This window comes from Aquarana catesbeiana, linkage group LG07 (assembly GCF_042186555.1).
Source record: "Aquarana catesbeiana isolate 2022-GZ linkage group LG07, ASM4218655v1, whole genome shotgun sequence".
NCBI lineage: Eukaryota > Metazoa > Chordata > Amphibia > Anura > Ranidae > Aquarana > Aquarana catesbeiana.
In genome coordinates, this window is record NC_133330.1 from 128,473,315 (window position 1) to 128,496,390 (window position 23,076).

The window sequence follows — 23,076 nt, forward strand, 5'->3', positions numbered from 1 at the left end:
CATGCGATATTATGGATTAACAATAACAACAATGATATATATACACACATGTAGATAACCGCAATAAATGCCCCCCCCCCCCCCCAAAAAAAAGGGGGGTAGAGTAAGGGGAAGGGGAGAGGAGGGAAGAAAGGAAGGGGGGAAATTAAAGGGACTATGGGGAGAATGGGAACCATTCATATCTGAAGAAAGTTAAACAATTGGGAGGGGAATGGTGAAACAAACAAATGAGGGGTATATCAGAGTGCAAATATTAACAAAAATAACAAGCTGCCAATAACGTTAGCAGATTGAGGCAAACAGTAAACTGTGAATTCTAATATATTAAACTCATCCACACAGCTGACCTAATTTAGTAGACTAAGTAAGGAAGGGTAGATTGAGTAGACTTCGCTACAACAGTGGTCTGCAACCATCCCAGATAAACCCACAGACAGAGAGAGCCGGGAGGGTGCAATTAACCTAGGGTTTATTAGCTTGAGTATAATGAATACACTTGAAAAGTCTCAATGGTTTAGAGTAAAGAATAAAAGAACCAATGCAAAGTAAACTTTTAAAACTCAGTAGGAATACTGAGCTCAAGCGTGCTAGGAGAAGTGTGTCCTAAAGGGACAAACAAATAGATTCACATCTTCATCCTGTGGCCATCTCAGAAGTGAGTTAAAAGCCAAATCTTGACTGGTGAGCTGGAGTGCCCATGGTCTTGGGAGAAGATCGAACCATTGTGCTGTGGCAGTGTATGGCCCTGGGTTGGTGCACTTTGGAGCGCAAGGTGAAGCTGACTGCACAGAATCAGCCAGAGGGGCCAAATGCAGGTCGGCAGGAAGCCCTTGTAGATGATCTGGGGAAGAGCTGCATATTGTTTCCCATCATATGTGAATTTAAGAGCAATGGGAAACGCCCCAAAGTAGCGGATCTGGTGCGGAGTAGGATTTGAAGTTAGGGCTTCATGGCCCTACATTCCGCTATTGTGAGAGAAGCCAAATCCCAAAAAATCTGATATATATGGCTTTAGAAATGTAAAGATTCTTTATTGCGTGCTGCAGTCAGCAACTGTTCTTTGGTATGGTAGAAGTGAAACTGCACTAGAACATCTCAGGGGGTTGGCGTGTGGCTGTTGTCTGGCGAGAACACGGGGGACTCTGTCCATCTCCAACCGTTCAATAGGGATCGAAGGCATAAGTTCCTGGAATAGTGATGGTAGATTGCAGGTCTGTAATTGTTTCAGGCAAGCCTCGCACGCGTAAATTAGAGCGGCGTGAGAGATTTTCAGCATCCTCTAAACGTGACATACTGTAAGAATTCTGTTCTCTTCCTGCAATGACTCTATGGCCTCAGCATGTTCTCTGTAATTTAACTTTCATTTATCGTTATCCATGTGCATTTCTAAGTCAGTCATTTTCTGCCCCAGCTCTCTAATCCCACAAGACAGTCTGTAATATGCTCTGAGGTGGAATGCAGTGCTGTTTGTAGCATTTTTTTTTATCTGTTTAAAGAAATCTTGGTGGGAGACCAGACAGACAGCGGCATATCAAGCACTGTACTCACTTATGAACGTGCATCGTCATCCTCCAATGGTTCTGGCACTGTCTGCGCTCTGGCAGGGCAAGGATGGGGAAAAGAAGCGCTTGCCATCTTGGTTGAAGCCCTCGCTCGGGCCTCTCTAATCATCTACATCTTCAGCTTGTGTTTTGAGCTTGTGGAGACCATAGTGACCTTCCCCGCAGATGCTGCTGCCGAAACACTTCTAAGATTGCGAGTGTCAGCAGGCAAGGTGCTGTTGTGCCTCAGAAAAACCCCAAATCCAAAAGACACAACATATAAAGTTCTAAATAATAAAAAATAATGTTATAGTGAAGAGGGTGTGCATGTTTATGATTTCTCGCTAATACTAGTGTACCATGGAGCTACTCTAGGTGGGTGAAGGTGTGCATGTTTGGGATCAGGGTGGATAAAGGATGGATCAAGGATTTAAAATAAATAAATAATCTGATTTTTTTTTTTATTTAAAATCTGATTTTTGTTTTATTTTTATCAAATTTATTTTAATGAAATGCTTTTGGAGTAAAAAGCTATCTAAAGATAATTTTCTATTTAAGATAAATTAATAATTTAGTTTAATCAGCATGAAATGGAGCTTTGTTATGCAGCATGAGGCTATATATTCTGCAATATTTACATTTTTGTTAAACTCATTAAATGAATCCAAGCTCTGCAAGCCGAGATAAGATGCACTGCATTGATGCATTCACACGTTTTCACAGTAACCATGAGATAAAACAAAGTTCAAGAATATTCCTCTACGTACACTACAAACTGCATGATTGAATCAGTTCTGATATTGCTGTTTTACTAACCTGACAAGCTTATTATTCTAAATAGGAAACATTAATTTTGTTTGCAAATATTAAAGATTCTAACTACCAGCAAGAATAAGTCCTTACATTTAAAGAGCACCTGTCCTTTCAGATCCATTGCATCGTGGCAGCGCCTGTTAGCGGGCATCCACTCACCTGCTGCCGCCACCTCCCTTACCTTGTTGTGTCATTGCCGCATGACCAGCTGTCCCATTAAAGTGAATAGGACTGTAGGTGAGTCAACAGCGGGTAAGAAGAGGATCCGCTGCAGGACAGAGATGACAGTTGCCCTTTAAAAAAATTATGATTATGAATCAAGCCTTTTTACTAGTGATTTAAATCAAATCCACCCTGTTTGGGATATCTCCTTAACTAGTACTAGTGTACCATGGAGCTACTCAAGGTGGGTAGATCCTTCACCCAGCTCGAATAGCTCCATGGTACACTAGTACTAGCTCTGGTAAGGCAAGGATGGGGAAAAGAAGCGATTGCCATCTTGGTTGAAGCCCTCGCTAGGGCCTCTCTAATCGTCCACATCTTCGGTTTGTGTTTTGAGCCTGTGGAGACCATAGCAACCTTCCCTGCAGCTGCTGCTGAAATTAAGCAAGCTAGCATAGTGCCCTCAGAGCTACTGTTCTGCTAAATTTAGTTTTTGGCCTATCTGTAATCAGGGAGGCATGGTTTGATTAGCCAGGTCTGCTCTGGACTCAAAGTATGGGGCTCCATTGCTTTCCCCTGTCTCCCATAGTGGGTGGGAGAATCATGACCCCAGCCTGCATATTGATATCTTCTCGGGCAATCCCTGGTTGTTATGCAGGTGACCAGCAGGACGCTGAGAGAGGTATATATGGGCCAGAGTCCAGAGCAGAGCTCTCTTGGTCCTGGGGGAGTAAGGCCCAGACTGAAGGCTGCGGCATCCCTGGGAGATTCACCTAGGACTGCAAAATTTCTGTGGGGTCACAGCTACAATTTGGCTGGAGGACCTCTGCCCTATCCTTCCCGGAGTGTTTTTAGAAAACCACTACATATTAGGTGCAAAGACCACTGAAGTACTGAAATCTGCTGACCCTGCACTTAGCTGTCTGGAAATCAGAAACAGTGAGTACTTGCCCGTTGGAGCCATAGACTTTCCCCAACTCCTTTGGAAGACCTTTAGTTGCTACACTTTGCATTCAGGACTGCATTTCTTTTGGGATTACTGTTTGCTGCTTAGATCTACAACTTCAAAGAGGGTGTTTTCACCCTGACTTTTTGGTTCAGTTTGGAGTCCTCATTGTCCACAGTCCATATAGTTTTCTGGAGCATCCCTTGGCTCACCCCTACCCCAGCCACATTCTTCCCCCAAAATAAAAACCACAAAAAAGGAGCTGAATGTTGTGTGCCTGGCTGCTACTAGGATATGGAACCTGGGATCAAATCACCAGACCAGTCTGGTCTGTGTACTACACTAGGAAAAAAGCAAAAGAAAAGCGCCTCTGAGTGCAGGTATTTATTTAGTACAAAAGCATATAATCCACACTTACAGGAAAGTAAGAGAAGACCGGCTCCGAAAGGGGACGACTCCTGGATCAGTCTAGGGTAGCTGCAGTCCCCCGCGAGGAGAAACAACCAGCTGGACTCAATGGAAGTGCTTTGATCTGTAAAGCCGCTCACTGGCGCATGACGTCACCGGAGTATGGAAGGAATACAACGCGTTTCAGAACGTGAAGCTTTGTCCCCTTTCAGGGCCGGTCTTCTCTTACCTTCCTGTAAGTTGTGGATTATACTGTATGCTTTTGTACTAAGTAAATACCTGCACTCAGAGTCGCTTTTATTTTGCTTTTTTCCTATGTTCATCTATAGAGCTGACTTCGCTCACCTGAAAAGCCTTGCCCTCAGCACTGGTTTAAACACAGAGACATTTCAGTCATCCTGAACCTTATTGACTAATTGTCATGGACATTTAATATTCCTTATCATTTACAGTTTGATCCTTATCCCTAGCATGCTGTATTTTTAATTGCATCATGTATTGCATTATCACTGGTCTTGTGCGCTGGCATATGTGTACATAATTTGTGTACTACACTAGGTTCTCTTCAAGGACTTGAGCTCAATGCTTTGTGTGGGTTGAGTTGTGAACGTAGGGTGTCGAAGGGAAGAACAAGGAGCTAATGAGCTGGGTCATAATATCCTTTCAGACCTGCAGCTGAGAAGAAAGATGGAGTGCCAATAACATCAAATTAAGGGGATTTTTTAGGAGACAGGTGGACTGGGCACACTACATTGATGCCTGGATAAAAAACAGTAACCATGAACATGTAAACTGGTACAACCACCCATCACCACATGAATGTCAAATAAAGTTCATTTATACAAACCATAACTTGTTGTAAATCAGATGCCTACCTGGTCTCTCTGACTGGACCTTTAAACACAGGTGTTTCAGAAAATCTAAAGGTAATTTAACCACCTCCTGAAAAATAAAATACTATAATCATTCTCTTAAAAAAAAACAAAACAAAAACACATGCACAGGAGAAAGAACTAAAAACAAACATAAAAATATCAATAAACAAATGACATTGATCAATAAAGATGTTGTCATAGATCAACAAAGAGTGTTCTTTATGTATTTTTAATGCTGCTGCTATTATAGGCTTACCTGTAGGTAAAAGTTAAAAAAAGGGGTATACAACAGCTTTGAAAAAGGACTTGTCCCAACCTACTTGTCCTGATAAAAAAAAATATATATTTTCACTAAAACATATTTAAAGTGGATGTAAACCCAATGTCATCCTTTATAAACTACTGCCATAGGGGTCATCTATAAGGATATACATGCCTCCTGCATGTATCTTTACCTGTCAAATGTCTCCCCTCTGTCTGGTATGAGATCTGAAAAACTGCAGCTTCTGTGGGTGGGTCTGTTGTCTGGAGCTCGGTGGGTGGGAGTTGTGATGTCAGTAGACTCCCCGTCCACCTCTACACTCCCCTTGTCAATATGCATTTTCTCCTGTGTATTTCTTACACTGAACTTCTGCTATGATCTCTAACATCCAGTGAAAAGACAGGAAAGTAACCGCATGACTTCAGCATGCCAAATCATGCTGAGGTATGGGACAGCCAATCTTTGCAGAGCTGCTGAAGAAAGGAGTGGGGGTGGGAATTAAAAAATAATGCATGTCTTAGGCTAGTGCACGAGATATGTAAATCACCTGTCACTCACAGCAAGGGGGAGGATTTGACAAAGTTTTTCTCTGTCAAGTTTTATCTCACTAAAAAACGAGGATTGCTCAGAGCTGGATTAACTCTTTGTGGCAAGACTGGGCTCAAATTATAGGAAATCTTATACTTTACATTATGACATAAAAAAAAAAAAATATTTCGGGTTTACATCCACTTTAACGTTTAAAACGTATTTAAATAAGGTTTTTACAGTGCATAGTTTATCTCCTACTCACCTCCCTGCTGGTCTCCAGCACCACACATGGGGACTAGCAGGGAGGGTAGAGACCTTAAAGTGTGAAGAGCACCGGTTGGGTGCTCACCAAGAAAGGGGAGTATCAGGCTCGCAACGCTCAGCAGTAGCGCATCTGCTGAGCGAATAAAAAAAAAACAAAAAAAACAAAACAAGAAACGATTCCTTCAATTTACCCTCGCACACAGAAGCGCTTGGGTGCTCAGTACAAGTGCATGCTGAGCAGCCAAATCAAGCTCTGGTGTCCGCCCTGTGAGGCTCCATTCACACCTGGGCATTTTGGGATCGTGGCAGCATCACTTGGATTCTGCCTGACATTTCAAAACACGCTACAATCGCAAAACGCAGGTTCAGGTGGCACCTAAAACGCAGTGCAGAGTCTTAGTCCCGGTTCACACCGATGCTAATCTGATGGTATCAGATGTGATCCAAAAGGCATAGATTTGCATGGCATCCGGAAATGCATTGTTTTCTTCACATTTATTCACATCTATGCGGTACGGTTTTTGATCTGGTTAAAAAAAGGGTATTGTGCGAGTTTGGAGCAATGCGATCCAAACTTGCACCGCATAGAGTATTTTGGCAATATGAGATAACTGTTCACACAGGATGGGATTCATAGCTGGTTTTGCATAGAAGTGGCTAGAAGACAGATCTGCATAAAAGTGGATAGAAGGCAGTTTTGTATCGAAGAGGATGGATGGCATTTCTAGCATATGAAAGCAGTTTGAAAATTGCAGCAGTACTAAATTTGCATTGAACAAAAGTGTATTCACAATAACATCCCTGAATATCAGAACCGCATCTGAATCACACCTGAACCGCTGAGCAACTACCTTTGAAAAGCGAATTGAAAACTTGCATGAAAATCGCACCACATAAATTATACTCTACTGCTTGCCCACAGCGGGGCTAAATGTAAAAAAAAAAAAAAACACCTGCCCAGTGCCCGGGACTGCATGTCCTGGGCGTCGGGCGATATGATTTGTGCATTCCTGGTATATCATGTTAAAAAATTAAATACACCCCATTAATGTACTTTACATCAACAAATTTGAACAGGAAAACATTAGGATCCTTTAGGAAAACTTTCTTCTCTCACTGTGGGCGGCACAGTGGTGTAGTGGGTAGCACTTTCGCCTAGCAGTAAGAAGGGTCGCTGGTTCGAATCCCAACCACGACACTACCTGCCTGGAGTTTGCATGTTCTCCCTGTGTCTGCGTGGGTTTCCTCCCACACTCCAAAAGACATGCTGGTAGGTTAATTGGATCCTGTCTAAAAATTGTCCTTAGTATGTATGAATGTGAGTTAGGGACCTTAGATTGTAAGCTCCTTGAGGGTAGGGACTGATGTGAATGTACAATGTATATGTAAAGCGCTGCGTAAATTGATGGCGCTATATAAGTAACTGAAATAAATAAAAATAAATAAAAATAAAATAAATCCTTAACAAGTTACACATTTTCTCTGCATCAGGATAATCAGGTGGTTTGAGAGTGCAGACTGATTGTTTTCAACCAAAGGAAAACTACCATTGAAAGGTGCTGCATCCTACAATCCCTCTGTTTTACTGTTTAAATATATTACACATCTAAATATTATTAACACTATAAAACAGCTAATTTTCCATTGGTAAAAACAAAATGACATTTATTGAAAAATATCGAAATTATAAAAAAAAAAACAAAAAAAAAAAACAAAACAAAAAAAAAAAAACCTTGTCTAATGTAGTAATCTACTCTATCTTACCAGCATTAAAGAGGTAAGATAGGTAGTTCTTTTAACTACACATCATATTGTCCTTATAGTGGTTGTAAATCCTTACCCAATAAAGTGACTAGTGAGATGAAACAAATCCTTCTACATAAAGTTGTACCTACACAGTTACATAGTCGGCAAGGTTGAATAAAAACACAAGTCTATCCAGTTCAACATGTTTTAGTGTGTGTTTGTCTCACCATCATTTCCCTGTATAATGCGTTGACTAAGATGTCCATCTATACGTTTTTTGAAAATATGGACACCCCTTGCTGACACTACCAATTCTGGAAGAGAGTTCCACATCCTTACCAGCAATAGGCAATGCAGCAAAAAAGCATAGAACACGCCATAGTGCATTACCATTATAAAACATTTTATTTTTTTTTTTTAATAAAAGACAGGTTCTTACAAGGAATATAGCAAGCATGGCATAAATGTAAAACTCATATGTTGCTCTGACTTGTGGATGTGTGTGATAATGTCACTTCCAAAAGCTACTCAGCTGGTAGTTGCCTATTACCACCACTATACTCTGTGAAGCAGCCAAGAGCCGCCATAGTGAGGATTATGTAATATGAATACGGATCCTGGGAGAAGTGATGGCTGATGCCTACATTGAATATATGCGTGTATGTACTTTCTCTAGAGGTCTTTTACTCTGGGAAGTAGATGGCATGCATTTATTTGTGTCAATGGTGCACTGAAGTTGGTGTCAAAAACTTTCCAGTGAATTCACATGCTTTGCTTCTTCACTGAAGTTGATGACGATAGCTCTGATCAGTTTGGTTACCCTTCTCTGCACTTTCTCTAGTTCTGCAACATCATTTTTGTGATCTGTATTTTCTAGATTAGGTCTGACTAATGATTTGTACAGGGGCAAAATGATGTCTCTATCTGGAGTCTATGCTGATTTTAATACAAGAAAGTATTTTGCTAGCTTTAGAAACTTCACCTTGGTGAAATTTTGCTCAATTGTCTAGGAGAAAATAGCGGCTACTTCCCGCAAACTGTCTTCTGATCTGGTTAAAGGCTTAATGGATCTGGGACACCAAGCGAACCAACCGGAGCAGCATATGGATTTAGCTACTACTGCATTAGAGGGGTATTAACAGGAGGCCGAGATATTTCAATCTGAGCCTAACCTGCTCCGTGATAAGCTGGAGAAGTGAAAAAACAGGCCTGTGAGGAGGTATCCTGCAGCTGGACACTATTACCCTGATAGGGGGCACCACTGAATATATATATAAAAAGAAGTGCAGCGCTGGATATACAACAAAAATTAACAAAAGAAACCGCAGTGCATGGTGATCGACTAGTGGTAAAATAAATAAAAATCATTTATAATGTCCATACACAATCTAATATAATGACAAGCTGAGTGGTGAGAAAAATTCCTGTGAAAATAAATGTGCGGCTATCGCCACCGAAAACACCTGTCACATTAAATAACGTGCTTTATAATTCAAAAAACATATAGTCTCCATAAATACAAATTAGTGAATTCGCTGTGTAGATGAATCCGTGACTTCCACCGCAATAGACACCCGTCACCATAGGAAGACTAAAGGCTTACCAGACAGCCCTTAACCACTTCCCTACCCGCGTATGTACATATGACGTCCACAGATGCGATCTCCCATCCTGGGTGGACGTCATGACGGCCTCGGGTTCCCGGCCGCCCGCCGCGTTGCTCGGGCCCCAGTGCGTGTGCCCGGCGGCCGCGATGTCCGCCGGGCACCCGCGATTGCCGTTGACCGTGGATCTGTGTGTGTAAACACACAGATCCACGTCCTGTCAGGTGAGAGGAGAGCGATCTGTGTTCCCAGTACAGCGGAACACTGATCGGTCTCCTCCCCTTGTACGTCCCCGCCCCCTACATTTAGAAGCATTCCCTAGGAAACACATTTCTCCCTAGTGGTTAACCCCTTCACTGCCTGTCACATTTACACAGTAGTCAATGCAATTTTATAGCATTGATCGCTGTATAAATGTGAATGGTCCCAAAAATGTGTCAAAAGTGTCCGATGTGTCCGCCATAATGTCGCAGTCACGAAAAAAAATTGTGATCGCCGCTATTACTAGTAAAAAAAATTAAAATAAATTAATTTTTTTTTAAAAATGCCATAAATCTATCCCGTATTTTGTAGACGCTATAACTTTTGCGCAAACCAGTCAATATACGCTTATTGCGATTTTTTTTACCAAAAATATGTAGAAGAATACGTATTGGAAACTGAGGAAAAAAATGTGTTTTTTAAAAAAAAAATTGGGATATTTATTATAGCAAAAAGTAAAAAATATTGTGTTTTTTTCAAAATTGTCACTCTTCTTTTGTTTACAGCGCAAAAAATAAAAACTGCAGAGGTGATCAAATACCACCAAAAGAAAGCTCTATTTGTGGGGAAAAAGGACATCAATTTTGTTTGGGTACGTCGTCGCACGACCGCGCAATTGTCGTTTAAAGTGCGACAGCGCTGAAAACTAAAAATTGGTCTGGGAAGGAAGGGGGTGAAAATGCCCTGTATTGAACCGGTTAATTAAAGGCATGAAGACCTCAACTTTAGATGTTATCCTCTCAGTGAATGGGTCTCATCCGGGAACGATGGATAGGTGACAGCTGACGGTCATCCAATGCCTCCAATTGCGGTCCAATGGGGAGAGGCCGCTCCCAGCGGTGATAAGTATTATAACTCTGATGAAGAATCTGTGGCTGTAATCTCAGAAAAATCCTCTGTAGGGCGCTGTTCCTCTTCTGTGACGAATATGACGCGTCTTCTCCGTAGGAAAGCACTGTGCTTTTTTTCCAGAAAATGTACCATAGTCTGTAGACGCTATAACTTTTGCGCAAACCAATAAATATACACGGATTGACATTTTTTTTTTTTACCAAAGACATGTGGCTGAATACATTTTGGCCTAAATGTATGACTAAAATTGAGTTTATTGGATTTTTTTTCTCATAAGAAGTAGAAAATATTTTTTTTTTTCAAAGTTTTCGGTCTTTTTCCATTTATATAGCAAAAAAAAAATCAAATACCATCAAACGAAAGCTCTATTTGTGGAAAAAAAGGATGTAAATTTTGTTTGGGTAAAACACTGCATAACCGCACAATAACCAGTTAAAGCAGCGGAGTGCCAAACTGTAAAAACTGCTTTGGTCATTGAGCTGAAGTGGATAAGCTTAACTACTGTAACTACTGTAAAGTTCCTCCAGGTAAGCGAAGAGTATCAGTTCTAAAAATTCTGTTGATCTCTACAAAGTCAAACCGTGGGGTAAGTGTGTGTTCAACATAAAAGTGCACTTGCTATAGCTCTGGCACTCATGAAAAAGAAAATAGTAGGATAAAAGTAACTGAGGATGTGGAGGATCCATGCATCAGATAACTAAGTGATAGGAAACCTTCATCTCAAGGTGGCCAGCCAGACGTCAGCCTCTATAGCAGTGTCAAAGAAACGAATAGTTCCGTCATGTTGGACCAGGAGTCGGCTGGGTAAAGCATGCTGTATGTAATACTTTTCGCTGTGAGCCGTTTACAGATATCGTTGAAGGTTTTACTCTTCCTCTGCAGCTCGGCCGAGAAGTCAGGGAAAAGGAGGACGGAGGTGTTGTCGTATTTTAGTGTGGGATGTTTACGAGCTTCAGAGAGAATCCTGTCCCTGTCCCAGTAGTTAAGAAAGCGGACTAGACAGGGTCTAGGGAGGTTTCCAGGGATGGCTCAGCCTGTGGGCACCAGATGGGCTCTTTCAACCACATAGGTAGGAGCAACAGCCGTAAGATCCAGCAGGCTCTTCAAGAACTCTTCCGCAAATTCTGCCGGGTGATCCCCTTCATCTCCCTCAGGCAGGCCAAGGACTCTACATTCTTCTGCCTGAGTCAGTTTTCAGCATCATCCGATTTCATGACAAGGGCGTGTACTGAGCGCTGTAACTCAGCAATGGAGGTGACGTGGGTGGCGGTGAGATCGTCGGTAGCAAATATTCTGGATTTAGACTGTCATTGGCCCCCTGATTTTGTCTAGGTCATTCCTTATCAGGGTGCACTGTTCAGCAAGGTGATCTACACATACCAGCAATGAGGTCCTGCTCTGTTCAATCGCTGCAAGGATCATGGCTGTACTGTCCTGAGGTAAGGGGGCTGAACCCGGAGCGTCCCCGGGTTCAATCTCCAATTCAACCAGTAGGGCCTGGAGCCTCCTGACCAAGATGGTGCCCGGCCTCGGTGAAGGGGACGGCAGCGATTTGTGTGGTGTAGTGGACTTAGCAGACTTGAGATATTTTTTCTTTGCGGGCATCTGTACTGGTGAAGCCACAGGAAGGTATCCACAGAGCCAGTGCCTGTGGTAACTTGCAAGGAAAGTAGGGGATACCCAGATGGTGGCTGTGACTAGGCCCTAAGGTTCGCTCGGTTGGAACTGGCATTCAGCTGTGGCTCAGCAGCCACCCTCTACCTGGTAGGAAGATGGACAGGAGAGAAGGGATGTGGAGACCATGTGTTTGGGCCCAGGTGCAAGCAAATTAGCAGGGTAGAGGCTGGCAAGTTGGCGGCCGTCATCAGGCCCCAGTAGGCCGCAAATGGTTCCAACAGGCAGTGTCGGTCCAGCGGCCATCTATGCCCCGGCAGGAAAGTAAGGAGGTGGGAGGGTGGATAGGGATAGCAGGTCCGTGCTCTGGAGCCCAGGATGGAGAATGCACAGCTGTGGGACCCAGGCCGGCAAGATGGCAGTCGTTACCAGGCCCTGGAAGGCCGCGACCGGCTTCAACAGGTAGCGTTGGTCCGGCATCCTTCTAATCCACAGCAGGGGAGTGAGGAGGTGAGAGGATGGATGAGGATTGCAGGTCCGCACTCTGGAGGTCCGAATGGATAAGGCCTAGTGCACAGTTGCGGGACCAAGGCCGGCAAGATGGCGGCGGTGGCCATGAGTACAGGCAGGCTATGACGGGTTAGATATCTCCTCATGTGGGCAGAAACACCGTTCGATTCTTGTCCAGGGCAGAGCAGGGGATGGAGAGGTACAGTCTGCAGGGAGTGTCAGTGCTCACCAGACCAGTTGATTGACGGATGGCACAGGATGAAAGCCAGGCTTCCCCAGGGCTCTTCAGCAACATGTCCCTGCTGCTCACATAAGGACATGCCCCTCATAAAAGCACATTTAACCACTTAAGCCCCGGACCATTTGGCTGGCCAAAGACCAGAGCACTTTTTGCGATTCGGCACTGCGTCATTTTAACTGACAATTGCGCGGTCATGCGATGCTGCACCCAAACAAAATTGATGTCCTTATTTTCCCCACAAATAGAGCTTTCTTTTAGTGGTATTTGATCACCTCTGCGTTTTTTATTTTTTGCGCTATAAACAAAAAAAGAGCGACAAATCTGAAAAAAACGCAATATTTTATACTTTTTGCTATAATAAATATCCCAAAAAAAATATATAAAAAAAATGTTTTTTCCTTAGTTTAGGCTGATACGTATTCTACATATTTTTGGTAAAAAAAAAAAAAAAAAAATCAATAAGCGTTGATTGGTTTGCGCAAAAATTATAGCGGCTACAAAATAGGGGAAGTTTTAGGGCTTTTTTATTATTTTTTTTACTAGTAATGGCGGCGATCTGTGATTTTTAGAGGGACTGCGACATTATGGCGGATAATCAACAAGTGCTCTTTTGACTTAATGACTGACCGTGAAACATATAGAATGTGAAAGCCTGGAGTTAACACGCTATTAGTGATTTAGATATTGAAATGGTATTGTCCACTCAGAAGAAGCTTGAAAAAAAAAAAAAAAAAAAGATACCAACTCAAGATTTTTTTTATGCCAAATTTTCAACAAGTTTATTGGTGAAAGGGTGCCAGACAGGGTGATCCCGTCTTGAAACTGTAACCCTCTGCTCCTCTCACAAACTTCTCATTAAAGTCATTCCCTTGCTCTTCCTGTTTGCCAGATTATTGTGCTCCGTCCAGTCAATATCTTGCTCTGGTCATTCCTGCTGCCCACCGTATCTTTGCTATCACTCTGTACCAACCCTTGGCTGGTTCTTTGACTACACTTCACTTTTAATAATTCCTACCTGCTATATTTACTACTGGACCTGGGCTTGCTCACCTCCCAGTACTTACACTTGTTAACTTCAAGACTTAAAGTGGATGTAAACCCGATTCATGAAATTTATATGTCTGTAGTGTTTTCTTATCTCTCTCCAAAGCACTGAATCCTGTGTGTCTCTTCTGTCCTGTAGCTCTGTTATCAGCCTGATAACTTCTGACAAGCTCACAAACACAGGAGATAAAAGCAGTCTGAAGTTTGTGTCGTGGGAGGTTGCTATAAAATACATTAGCAGAGTGCTGCTCGATTCAAAGCAGAGCTCTGCACATTACTTCCTTCCTTTGGCAATGTGGGGGGGGGGGGGTGCCTTTCCTTTAATCAGCTGTCTTGGCTGTATGCCAATAATCCACTCCCGGTGCTGAACAGGAAGAGAAAATCTGTAACAAGACCTGCACTTTCTAAAGAACATATAAAGATGAAGACACAGATATACATGTAAAACTTATGTAGGGAGATTTGTTTCATCCTGTGTATCACCTGAGGCTGGGTATGTGAGAGGGTTTACATCCACTTTAACTACAAGAAATAGATCTGCTCGTATTGAGTTATAAATGGTTGATGGTTCTGGGTAGCAGTGGCCATAACATGATTTCCTTTAATGTTTGTTGCTTACAACTAACACATACGGGAAAGATAAAAACACTTAACCTTAAGAGTATAGGTATGAATGTGAGTTAGGGACCTTAGATTGTAAGCTCCTTGAGGGTATAGGGACTGATGTGAATGTATAATATATATATGTAAAGCGCTGCGTAAATTGACGGCGCTATATAAGTACCTGAAATAAATAAATAAATAAGAGAGCAAATTTTCCAAGATGAGGGCTGCTCTCCAGGAATTAGAGTGGGAGGCAATATTGGTATCGATGAACACAGAGCCGAAATTGTAATTCTTCAAAAAGACTGTATGTGAACTCACTGCAAAGTATATTCCCATGGGCAAAAAGTTTAAAAGGCTAAAAAAAAAAAAACGTACGGCCAAAGTTAAAAAAGTTATAAATAAGAGAAGAGCTTTTAAAAAATATAAAAATGAAGAAACGCCATCATCCTTCAAAGAATATAACAGAATATGTAAAAAGGAAATCAAGGATGCAAAAATTCAAAACGAACAACAGATTGCAAAAGATAGTAGCACAAACCCCAAAAAATAATTCCAATATATTAATAGTAAACAAGTCAGGTCTGAGCATGTACAGTATCTCACAAACGTAAGTACACCCCTCACACTTTTGTAAATATTTTATTCTATCTTTTCATGTGACAACACTGAAGAAATTACACTTTGCTATAATGTAAAGTCAGTGTACAGCTTGTATAACAGTGAAAATTTGCTGTCCCCTCAAAATAACTCACACAGCCATTAATATCTAAACTGCTGGAAACAAAAGGGAGTATACCCCTAAGTAAAAAAGGCCAGATTGGCCCCAATTAGCACTTTTCCCTCCTCGGTGTCATGCGACTCATTAGTGTTACAAGGTCTCAGGTGTGAATGGGGAGGCGGTGTGTTAAATTTGGTGTTATCACTCTTTCATACTGGTCACTGGAAGTTCAACATGGCACCTCATGGCAAAGAACTCTTATAACCTAAGCTCTACATAAAGATATCCTAGGCTATAAGAAGATTGCCAAGACCCTGAAAATGAGCTGCAGCATGGTGGCCAAGACCATACAGCGGTTTAAATGGACAGGTTCCACTCAGAACAGACCTCGCCATGGTCGACCAAAGAAGTTGAGTGCACATGCTCAGCGTCATAGCCAGAGGTTGTCTTTGGGAAATAGACGTGTGAGTGCTGCCAGCATTGCTGCAGAGGTTGAAGGGGTGGGGGTCAGCCTGTCAGTGCTCAGAACATATGCCGCACACTACATCAAATTGGTCTGAATGGCTGTCGTCCAAGAAGGAAGCGTCTTCTAAAGATGATGCACAAGAAAGCCCACAAACAGTTTGCTGAAGACAAGCAGACTAAGGACATTGATTTACTGGAACCATGTCCTGTGGTCTGATGAGACCAAGATAAACTTATTTGGTTCAGACTGTCAAGCGTGTGTTGTGGCAACCAGGTGAAGAGTACAAAGACAAGTTTGTCTTGCCTACAGTCAGGCATGGTTGTGGGAGTGTCATGAACTGGGGCTGCATGAGTGCTGCCGGCACTGGGGAGCTACAGTTCATTGAGGGAACCATGAATGCCAACATGTACTGTGACATACTGAAGCAGAGCATGATCCCCCCCCCTTCGGAAACTGGGCCGCAGGGCAGTATTTCAACATGATAACAACCCCAAACTCACCTCCACAATGACCACTGCCTTGCTAAAGAAGCTGAGGGTAAAGGTGATGGACTGGCCAAGCATGTCTTCAGACCTAAAGCCTATTGAGTATCTGTGGGGCTTCCTCAAACGGAAGGTGGAGGAGCACAAGGTCTCTAACATCCACCAGTTCCGTGATATCGTCATGGAGGAGTGGAAGAAGACTCCAGTGGCAACCTGTGAAGCTCTGGTGAACTCAATGCCCAAGAGAGTTAAGGCAGTGCTGGAAAAAAAATCTTGGAGTCCAATTTGGACATTTTTACTTAGGGGTGTACTCACTCTTATTGCCAGCTGTTTAGACATTAATGCCTGTGTGTGGAGTTATTTTGAGGGGACAAATTTACACTGTTGTACAAGCTGTACACGCACTACTTTACATTGTAGCAAAGTGTCATTTCTTCAGTGTTGTCACATGAAAAGATATAATAAAATATTTCCAAAAATGTGAGGGGTGTACTCACTTTTGTGAAATTCTGTAGGCCCTTTACAAAATAATCCAGAATGAGTAAATGGGGACAAAGTGAAGGAAGATTTATCAGATTTATTAAACAAAATGTTGCGCTGTCATACATTGAATATAAATAAACAATAAATATATATATATATATATATATATATATATATATATATATATATATATATATATATATATATATATATATATATATATATATATATATATGTGTGTGTGTGTGTCCATAAAAATCCACAAAATATTAACTGGAGTGAAAAGAAAAAAAAATTCAAACACACTAGAGTCCTTGTATGGAAAACGAAAAATTTCCCATCAAATAATTACCATAATTTTCCTTTCCTGATGGACTTCATGGCAGCCTACATGTGGGTTAATCCCGCCCCCTCATACCTCATAGGGGGAACGACGTCATTTTGAGACAAAACATACGTCGGGAGGTTGACGTGCTGACATCATCGCGGTGTACTTTGTATGCGGACGGGTGCCGGCCATGTTTTACCTTCAGTTTCTTGTAAGTGTAACCTTTAATTTTTTTAATACACCGATACTAGCCTGATTTACACTATGGTGAGTTTTTCTCCATTCTCTTGGGTTTTTGATCAGTGCCTGGCTCTGTATAGCCGTTGATTTGAGGTCTCCTGGCTTGCCTCGGTGTATCCATAGAGAGTTGCTGCTGCTGCTGGATCAATGTCCGGACATTGACTCATTATACAGGCTTAATTAAGCTTGCCCTCTGGCAAGCCTGCATTCTATGTGGTGGAGGATCACTTCAGAGGGTGGTGTCTGTATCAAGGAGTTTATTTCACCTTCACGGTTATCACTGGATCTATATCACTTGGACGGTTTAATTTTTTATTGAGGACTTTTCACATTTATTGTTCTCAGTGGTACTTAGATTGTATTTTGTTTATCACGGTTACCACTCATTTTTATGTTTAATTTCTTGTATTTTGTGCAGCTTTTTCTTTTCTCTTGCATTTATTGTTTTGTGTATATCTCACAAATTTGAGCTGCAGCCATCTTTTTACTTATTTTTTATTAGGTGAGCGCGGTATTTTTTCATTATGTGAAGGGAAGCCTGCCCCAGAAAAGCCACCGCCAACCTTAGTTCATGCATAGCTGAACTCCTGGCCATTTCTTACGGGATGCGCCTCAGGGATGCATCTACATCATCCGTCCAGGCCTTCCCCGCTTTGGATAGGGCTGCGAGAGCCGGAGCTGGTTTGCAGGCCATACTGTCAGAAACCATGAATCAGACCAAGACAGAAGTACAGTTAATCACACTAGTTTAATAATAAAAAGGTAAACAGAGTAAGCATAGTCAATACATAGCCAGAGTTCTGTAACCAGATCGGGTAGTCAGCCAATGCCAATGTTAGAGAGCCAGAGATCAACGTAGTAGTACAGCAAGCAGGATAAGGAGCCAGAAGGGACATCAGTCGAGCAAGTCTTCAACAGGAATGCAGGAGTAAGTATCTGAGATGTAACCAAAGGCGAAGGCAGAGATGAAGTGAGCTGGACGGCTATAAGTAGGCAGGACTGATGAGCAGATCATCAACAGCTGAGTCACCATGGAGAGAAAGGAGCTGGCAATTAGCCAACAGCTGAGCGGCCAGCTCAGAGAAGGAAGGGCTGAGCCCAGCCCTGACAGTACCCCCTCCTCAACACCCCCCCCCCCCCCGGAGGACCACCAGGCTTGAGGGGAAAACGTCTATGGAAATCACGGAGGACAGGGGCATGTACGTCCAAGGATGAGATCCAAGAGCGTTCCTCCGGACCGTACCCCTTCCAATGCACCAGGTACTGTATGCGCCCACGGAACCTGCGGGAGTCGACAATGGATTGTACTTCATACTCCTCATGGTTCTCGCCCTGTATAGGGTGAGGACGTGGCACCGAGGTGGTAAAGCGGTTGCAGACCAAAGGTTTCAATAAGGAGACATGAAACGCATTAGAGATGCGCATATTAGGAGGAAGGTCCAACGCGTAAGCCACTGGGTTAATCCTGCGAAGGATACGGAAAGGCCCAATAAACCGAGGTGCGGACTTCAAAGAAGGAACACGAAGTCGAAGGTTGCGAGACGACAGCCAGACTCTGACCCCAACCTGGTAGGAAGGCACAGGCAGGCGTCTGTGGTCAGCATGGAGTCTGTACCTCCCGTTAGCATGTCGCAAAGCATCCTGGACTTGTGCCCAAGTGGAACGAAGACCACGGAAATGCTCCTCTAACGCAGGAATACTCTGCGGAAGAAACGAGGCAGGCAACACGGAAGGTTGGAAACCATAGTTTGCCATAAACTGGGACAAACGGGAAGCTGAATTCAAGGTACTATTGTGAGCAAACTCTGCCCACGGTAAGAGGTCTGACCAGTTGTTACAATGGTCAGAAATATAGCAACGTAGGAATTGCTCCAAGGACTGACTGGCTCGTTCTGCGGCCCCATTAGACTGCGGGTGATACGCAGAGGAGAAAGCAAGCTGAATACCCAACTAAAATGATCGCCAACAGCTCTCTGTCACCAGTCTCGTAATTGCACTCTGGCGGTGACAATTTCTTGGAAAAGTAGCCACACGAATGCATAGCTCACTCAGAGTTAGGACGTTGAGACAGAAGGGCACCAACTCCAGTCTCCGAAGCATCAACTTCTAGGATAAAAGGCAACATAGGTTCAGGGTGTGCCAACACAGGAACAGAAACAAAGGCAGCCTTGAGACTCTCAAAGGCCTTAATGGACTCCAGAGACCAACTCTCTGGGTTGCCGTCTTTCCTGGTCATATCAGTCAGGGGCTTGACCAGAGACGAGAAGTTACGAATAAACTTCTGATGATAGTTGGCAAAGCCAAGAAAACGCTGCAGAGGACATAAACCCACGGGTCGAGGCCACTGTAGGACCGCTGAACGTTTCTCTGGGTCCATCGAAAAACCAGCAGTGGAAATGACATAGCCTAGGAATTTCACCTGTTCACAATGGAATTCGCACTTTTACAATTTACAATAGAGATTGTTCTCTCGTAGTCTCTGAAGCACACGACAGACATCTGTGTGGTGGCTCTCCAGGGACTTAGAAATATGAGGATATCGTCGAGATAAACCACCACACATAACTGCAACAAATCTCGGAGGACATTGTTAATGAACTCCTGGAAAACTGCCGGAGCATTACAAAGGCCAAAAGGCATTACGAGATACTCATAATGACCTAATCTGGTATCAAATGCAGTTTTCCACTTGTCACCCTCCTTAATCCTGACGAGATTGTATGCACCTCTCAAACCAAGCTCCGTGAAAACAGTTGCTCCCTTGAGGCGGTCAAAAAACTCTGTAATCAACGGAATGGGATAGGCATTCTTAATCGTGAAACGATTGAGACCCCTATAATCGATACAAGGTCTCAGTTCACCACTCTTCTTCACAAAAAAGAAACCAGCACCAGCAGGAGACGAGGATTTGCAGATGAAACCAGGAGAAAGTGTGTCTGCACTGCTCCTCCATGGCCTTATCCTTCAAGACCGACAAAGGGTAAACCTGGCCACGAGGGGGTATGGCACCAGGTTGAAGGTCAATTGCACAATCATACAACCGGTGTGGAGGCAAAGTACCGGCTTGACCTTTGTCAAAGACATCGCTAAAATCGCAGTACTCCTCCAGCAGGGAGGAGAGTGAAGAGGTGCACAGGACCTTGGCTACCTTCTGGAAGCATCTCTCACTGCACTGTGGCGACCAGGACAGAAAATCGGCACGGAGCCAATCAAAAGAAGGGTTGTGCCTCTGTAATCAAGGATAACGAATAACCAGCGGAAACTTAGGTGAGGAAATAACTTGGAATTGGATTATCTCATGGTGAAGGGCCCCTACGGCCATGGATAATGGAACAGTCTCATGAGTCACATGGGCAGGCTGTAGAGGTCTCCCGTCAAGAGCCTCAATGGCAAGTGGAGTGTCATGCAGCTGCAGCGGAATGAGTGCTTCGATACAAAGGCAGAGTCGATTAGAGCATATATCTCGACGGATGACTCAGCCCAAGACAGGGTAACCAAAACCAGGGGCTTATCTTTCTGGGAAACTGGAGACAAAACGCCACCTAAGGTCTGTCCGTGACAGGACCTCAAGGTTTGTGTGCTCCCTGGACGAATAGGACAAGACAAAAAGTGACCAGCCTGGCCACAATAAAGGCACAATATCTCCCTCCTAAGGGTTCTCTCATGCACAGAGAGACGCATGAAGCCCAAGTGCATGGGTTCATCGTCACAGACCGACTCGGTACCAGGAGGCATGGGAGGTGAGGGAGGCAAGGGTGGGACTGCAAAGCTCGGAGACAAATATACAGGAGGCTTGCGCCAGCGCTCCTTAAAAGAGAGTCTTTCTCTGAGTCTGGAGTCAATGAGGGTGGAAAATGTGATCAACCTCTCCAGCTCAGTGGGTATATCTCGGGCTGCTATCTCATCCTTGATGTTATCCGAGAGACCATGAGAGAAGGCAGCCACGAGGGCCTCACTGTTCCAAGCACCCTGTGCTGCCAGAGTACGGAATTCAATGGCGTAATCGACAACAGTTCTCGTACTCTGTTTGATGGACATTAGGCTCTCAGCAGCAGAAGTGGAGCGTGCGGGAACGTCAAATACCCTTTTGAATGAAGCCACAAATTCTGGGTAACTCAGGACCACGGGTTTTTGCATCTCACATAGAGGGTTTGCCCAGGCCAAGGCTCTCTCAGATGGCAAAGATATCACGAAACCTACTTTGCTTCTGTTCGTGGGAAACACCTGGTGCAGCATCTCAAAGTATATCTCAACCTGGTTGAGAAACCCTCTGCACTGAACTGGATTGCCCCCAAATCGCTGGGGAAGTGGAGCGGAACCAGACATGCCTCTTATAGAGGTAATATTTGAGGCGGGTGCCTGCGCAGAGATTGGGGCAGCAGCAGGGGCGGTCTGCAACACAGGTTGTACCAGAGCAGCCATAGTGGAAGATTCCAGGTGAGCCGTGCGACTCAGGAGCGTTTGTAACGCCAAGGCAAACTGATCCATGCGGTGATCCTGGTCATCCAATCTGGAAAAAATATTACCAACAAGTGGACTGACTGCTGAATTCATGGCCTTAGTCTACTGTCAGAAACCATAAATCAGACCGAGACTGAAGTACAGTTAATCACACTAGTTTAATAATAATAAAAAGATAAACAGAGTAAGCGTAGTCAATACATAACCAAGAGTTCAGTAACCAGATCAAGTAGTCAGCCAATGCCAATGTTAGAGAGCCAGAGATCAACGTAGTAGTACAGCAAGCAGGATCAGGAGCCAGAAGGGACGTCAGCCGAGCAAGTCTTCAACAGGAACGCAGGAGAAAGTCTCTGAGATGTAACCAAAGACGAAGGCAGAGATGAAGTGAGCTGGATGGCTTAAAATAGGCAGGACTGACGAGCAGATCATCAACAGCAGAGTCACTATGGAGAGAAAGGAGCTGGCAATTAGCCGACAGCTGAGCGGCCAGCTCAGAGAAGGAAGGGCTGAGCCCAGCCCTGACACATACCTGCTGTAATGTATATCCACTTGAGGTCGGTATCAATTTTCCTCTCCAGGCCATCCCTTAAGGATACAGTATCCTCCAGTGGGAGTGTGATGTGCCTCACCAATCTCATCAGGGCTGCGTCAATGAGAGGAGCCGACTCTAGATGTTTCACATCCTCACTTCTAAAACTGATACATCTTTGATACATTTGTTAGCAAGGAATACTTCCTTTCGACGCCACCCCATTCATCAGTAATTATTTCGCCCAAGAAGGGGAAATTAGGGTGTTCCTTTTTGAGGTGTTTGAAATAATTCCTCTGTTTGGAGGGTGCCTCTACTGGCTCTTCCCATGTCAAAGTTTCTTTGACTGCTTTGACTAGCTGTGGTACTAAGGCAAATTCAAAACCTGCGTCAGGGTGATCTACCTCCACCTCGCTGTCTGAGAAATCAATTGAGAAATGGCTCGGCTGCAATGAGCCTGGAGCCTCAAGGTCATCCCCAGTAAAGGTTGTTGGTACGGTCGGAATCCCCTTTACTCAAGGACTCACGGACCACCTTTCTGACAAGTGCTTCCACTCATTGGTCTCCACCCTTTTTCTCTCACGGCTCTAGAAAAGCATGGCTCACAGAGCTTTCCTTTCAGAGTGGTTGGAGTGGTGGTGAGTGTCGCCCAGATGTGGTTTTGGGCTCCTCTCTGTGGTGCCTAGACGTGTAGGACAATCTTTGACGTCTGGAGCTTGAAGAGGAGTGACGATGATGAGACCTAAGACGGTCTTTATCTTCGCGTGACGTATTTTGGTGTTCAGACCTAGAAGGGCTGAGTGGAAAAGAAAGAGTTAAGAGCTCCTAAATGAGTGAACCCAAACAATAGAAAGAAGAGACACCAACCCTACCTGCAGCGTAAGGGATGGCCAAAGGGATGGCCAAAGGGGGGCGGGTGACACGTCCAAAGCAGAACAAGATAGAACCTTGGTTCTGCAACCTTGGTACTGCAAAGACACAATTAGAATAGATGAGACTGCTGTAACAGCCATCAGTCATCAGCCATTAGGCCTGCAACAAGGGCACTTAACCAGCAGTAAGCAAAAAGGTTCCAGGGGAAAACAGTCG

General features: G+C 43.8%; 1 protein-coding gene across 8 annotated transcripts in view; it reads right to left on the bottom strand.

Annotated features, from left to right (window-relative positions):
• Window positions 1-23,076, bottom strand: part of IPPK (inositol-pentakisphosphate 2-kinase) — a 1,128,404-nt gene that overhangs the window by 922,414 nt on the left and 182,914 nt on the right. For all 8 annotated transcript variants that reach the window (XR_012235280.1, XR_012235279.1, XR_012235281.1 and 5 more), the window contains exon 4: window positions 4,746-4,812. Coding sequence is in view for 5 of the 8 variants with exons in the window: in XM_073592668.1 (XP_073448769.1) it covers window positions 4,746-4,812 (67 nt within the window). In the remaining 3 variants the exon portion in view is untranslated. The remainder of the gene's footprint in view (window positions 1-4,745; window positions 4,813-23,076) is intronic.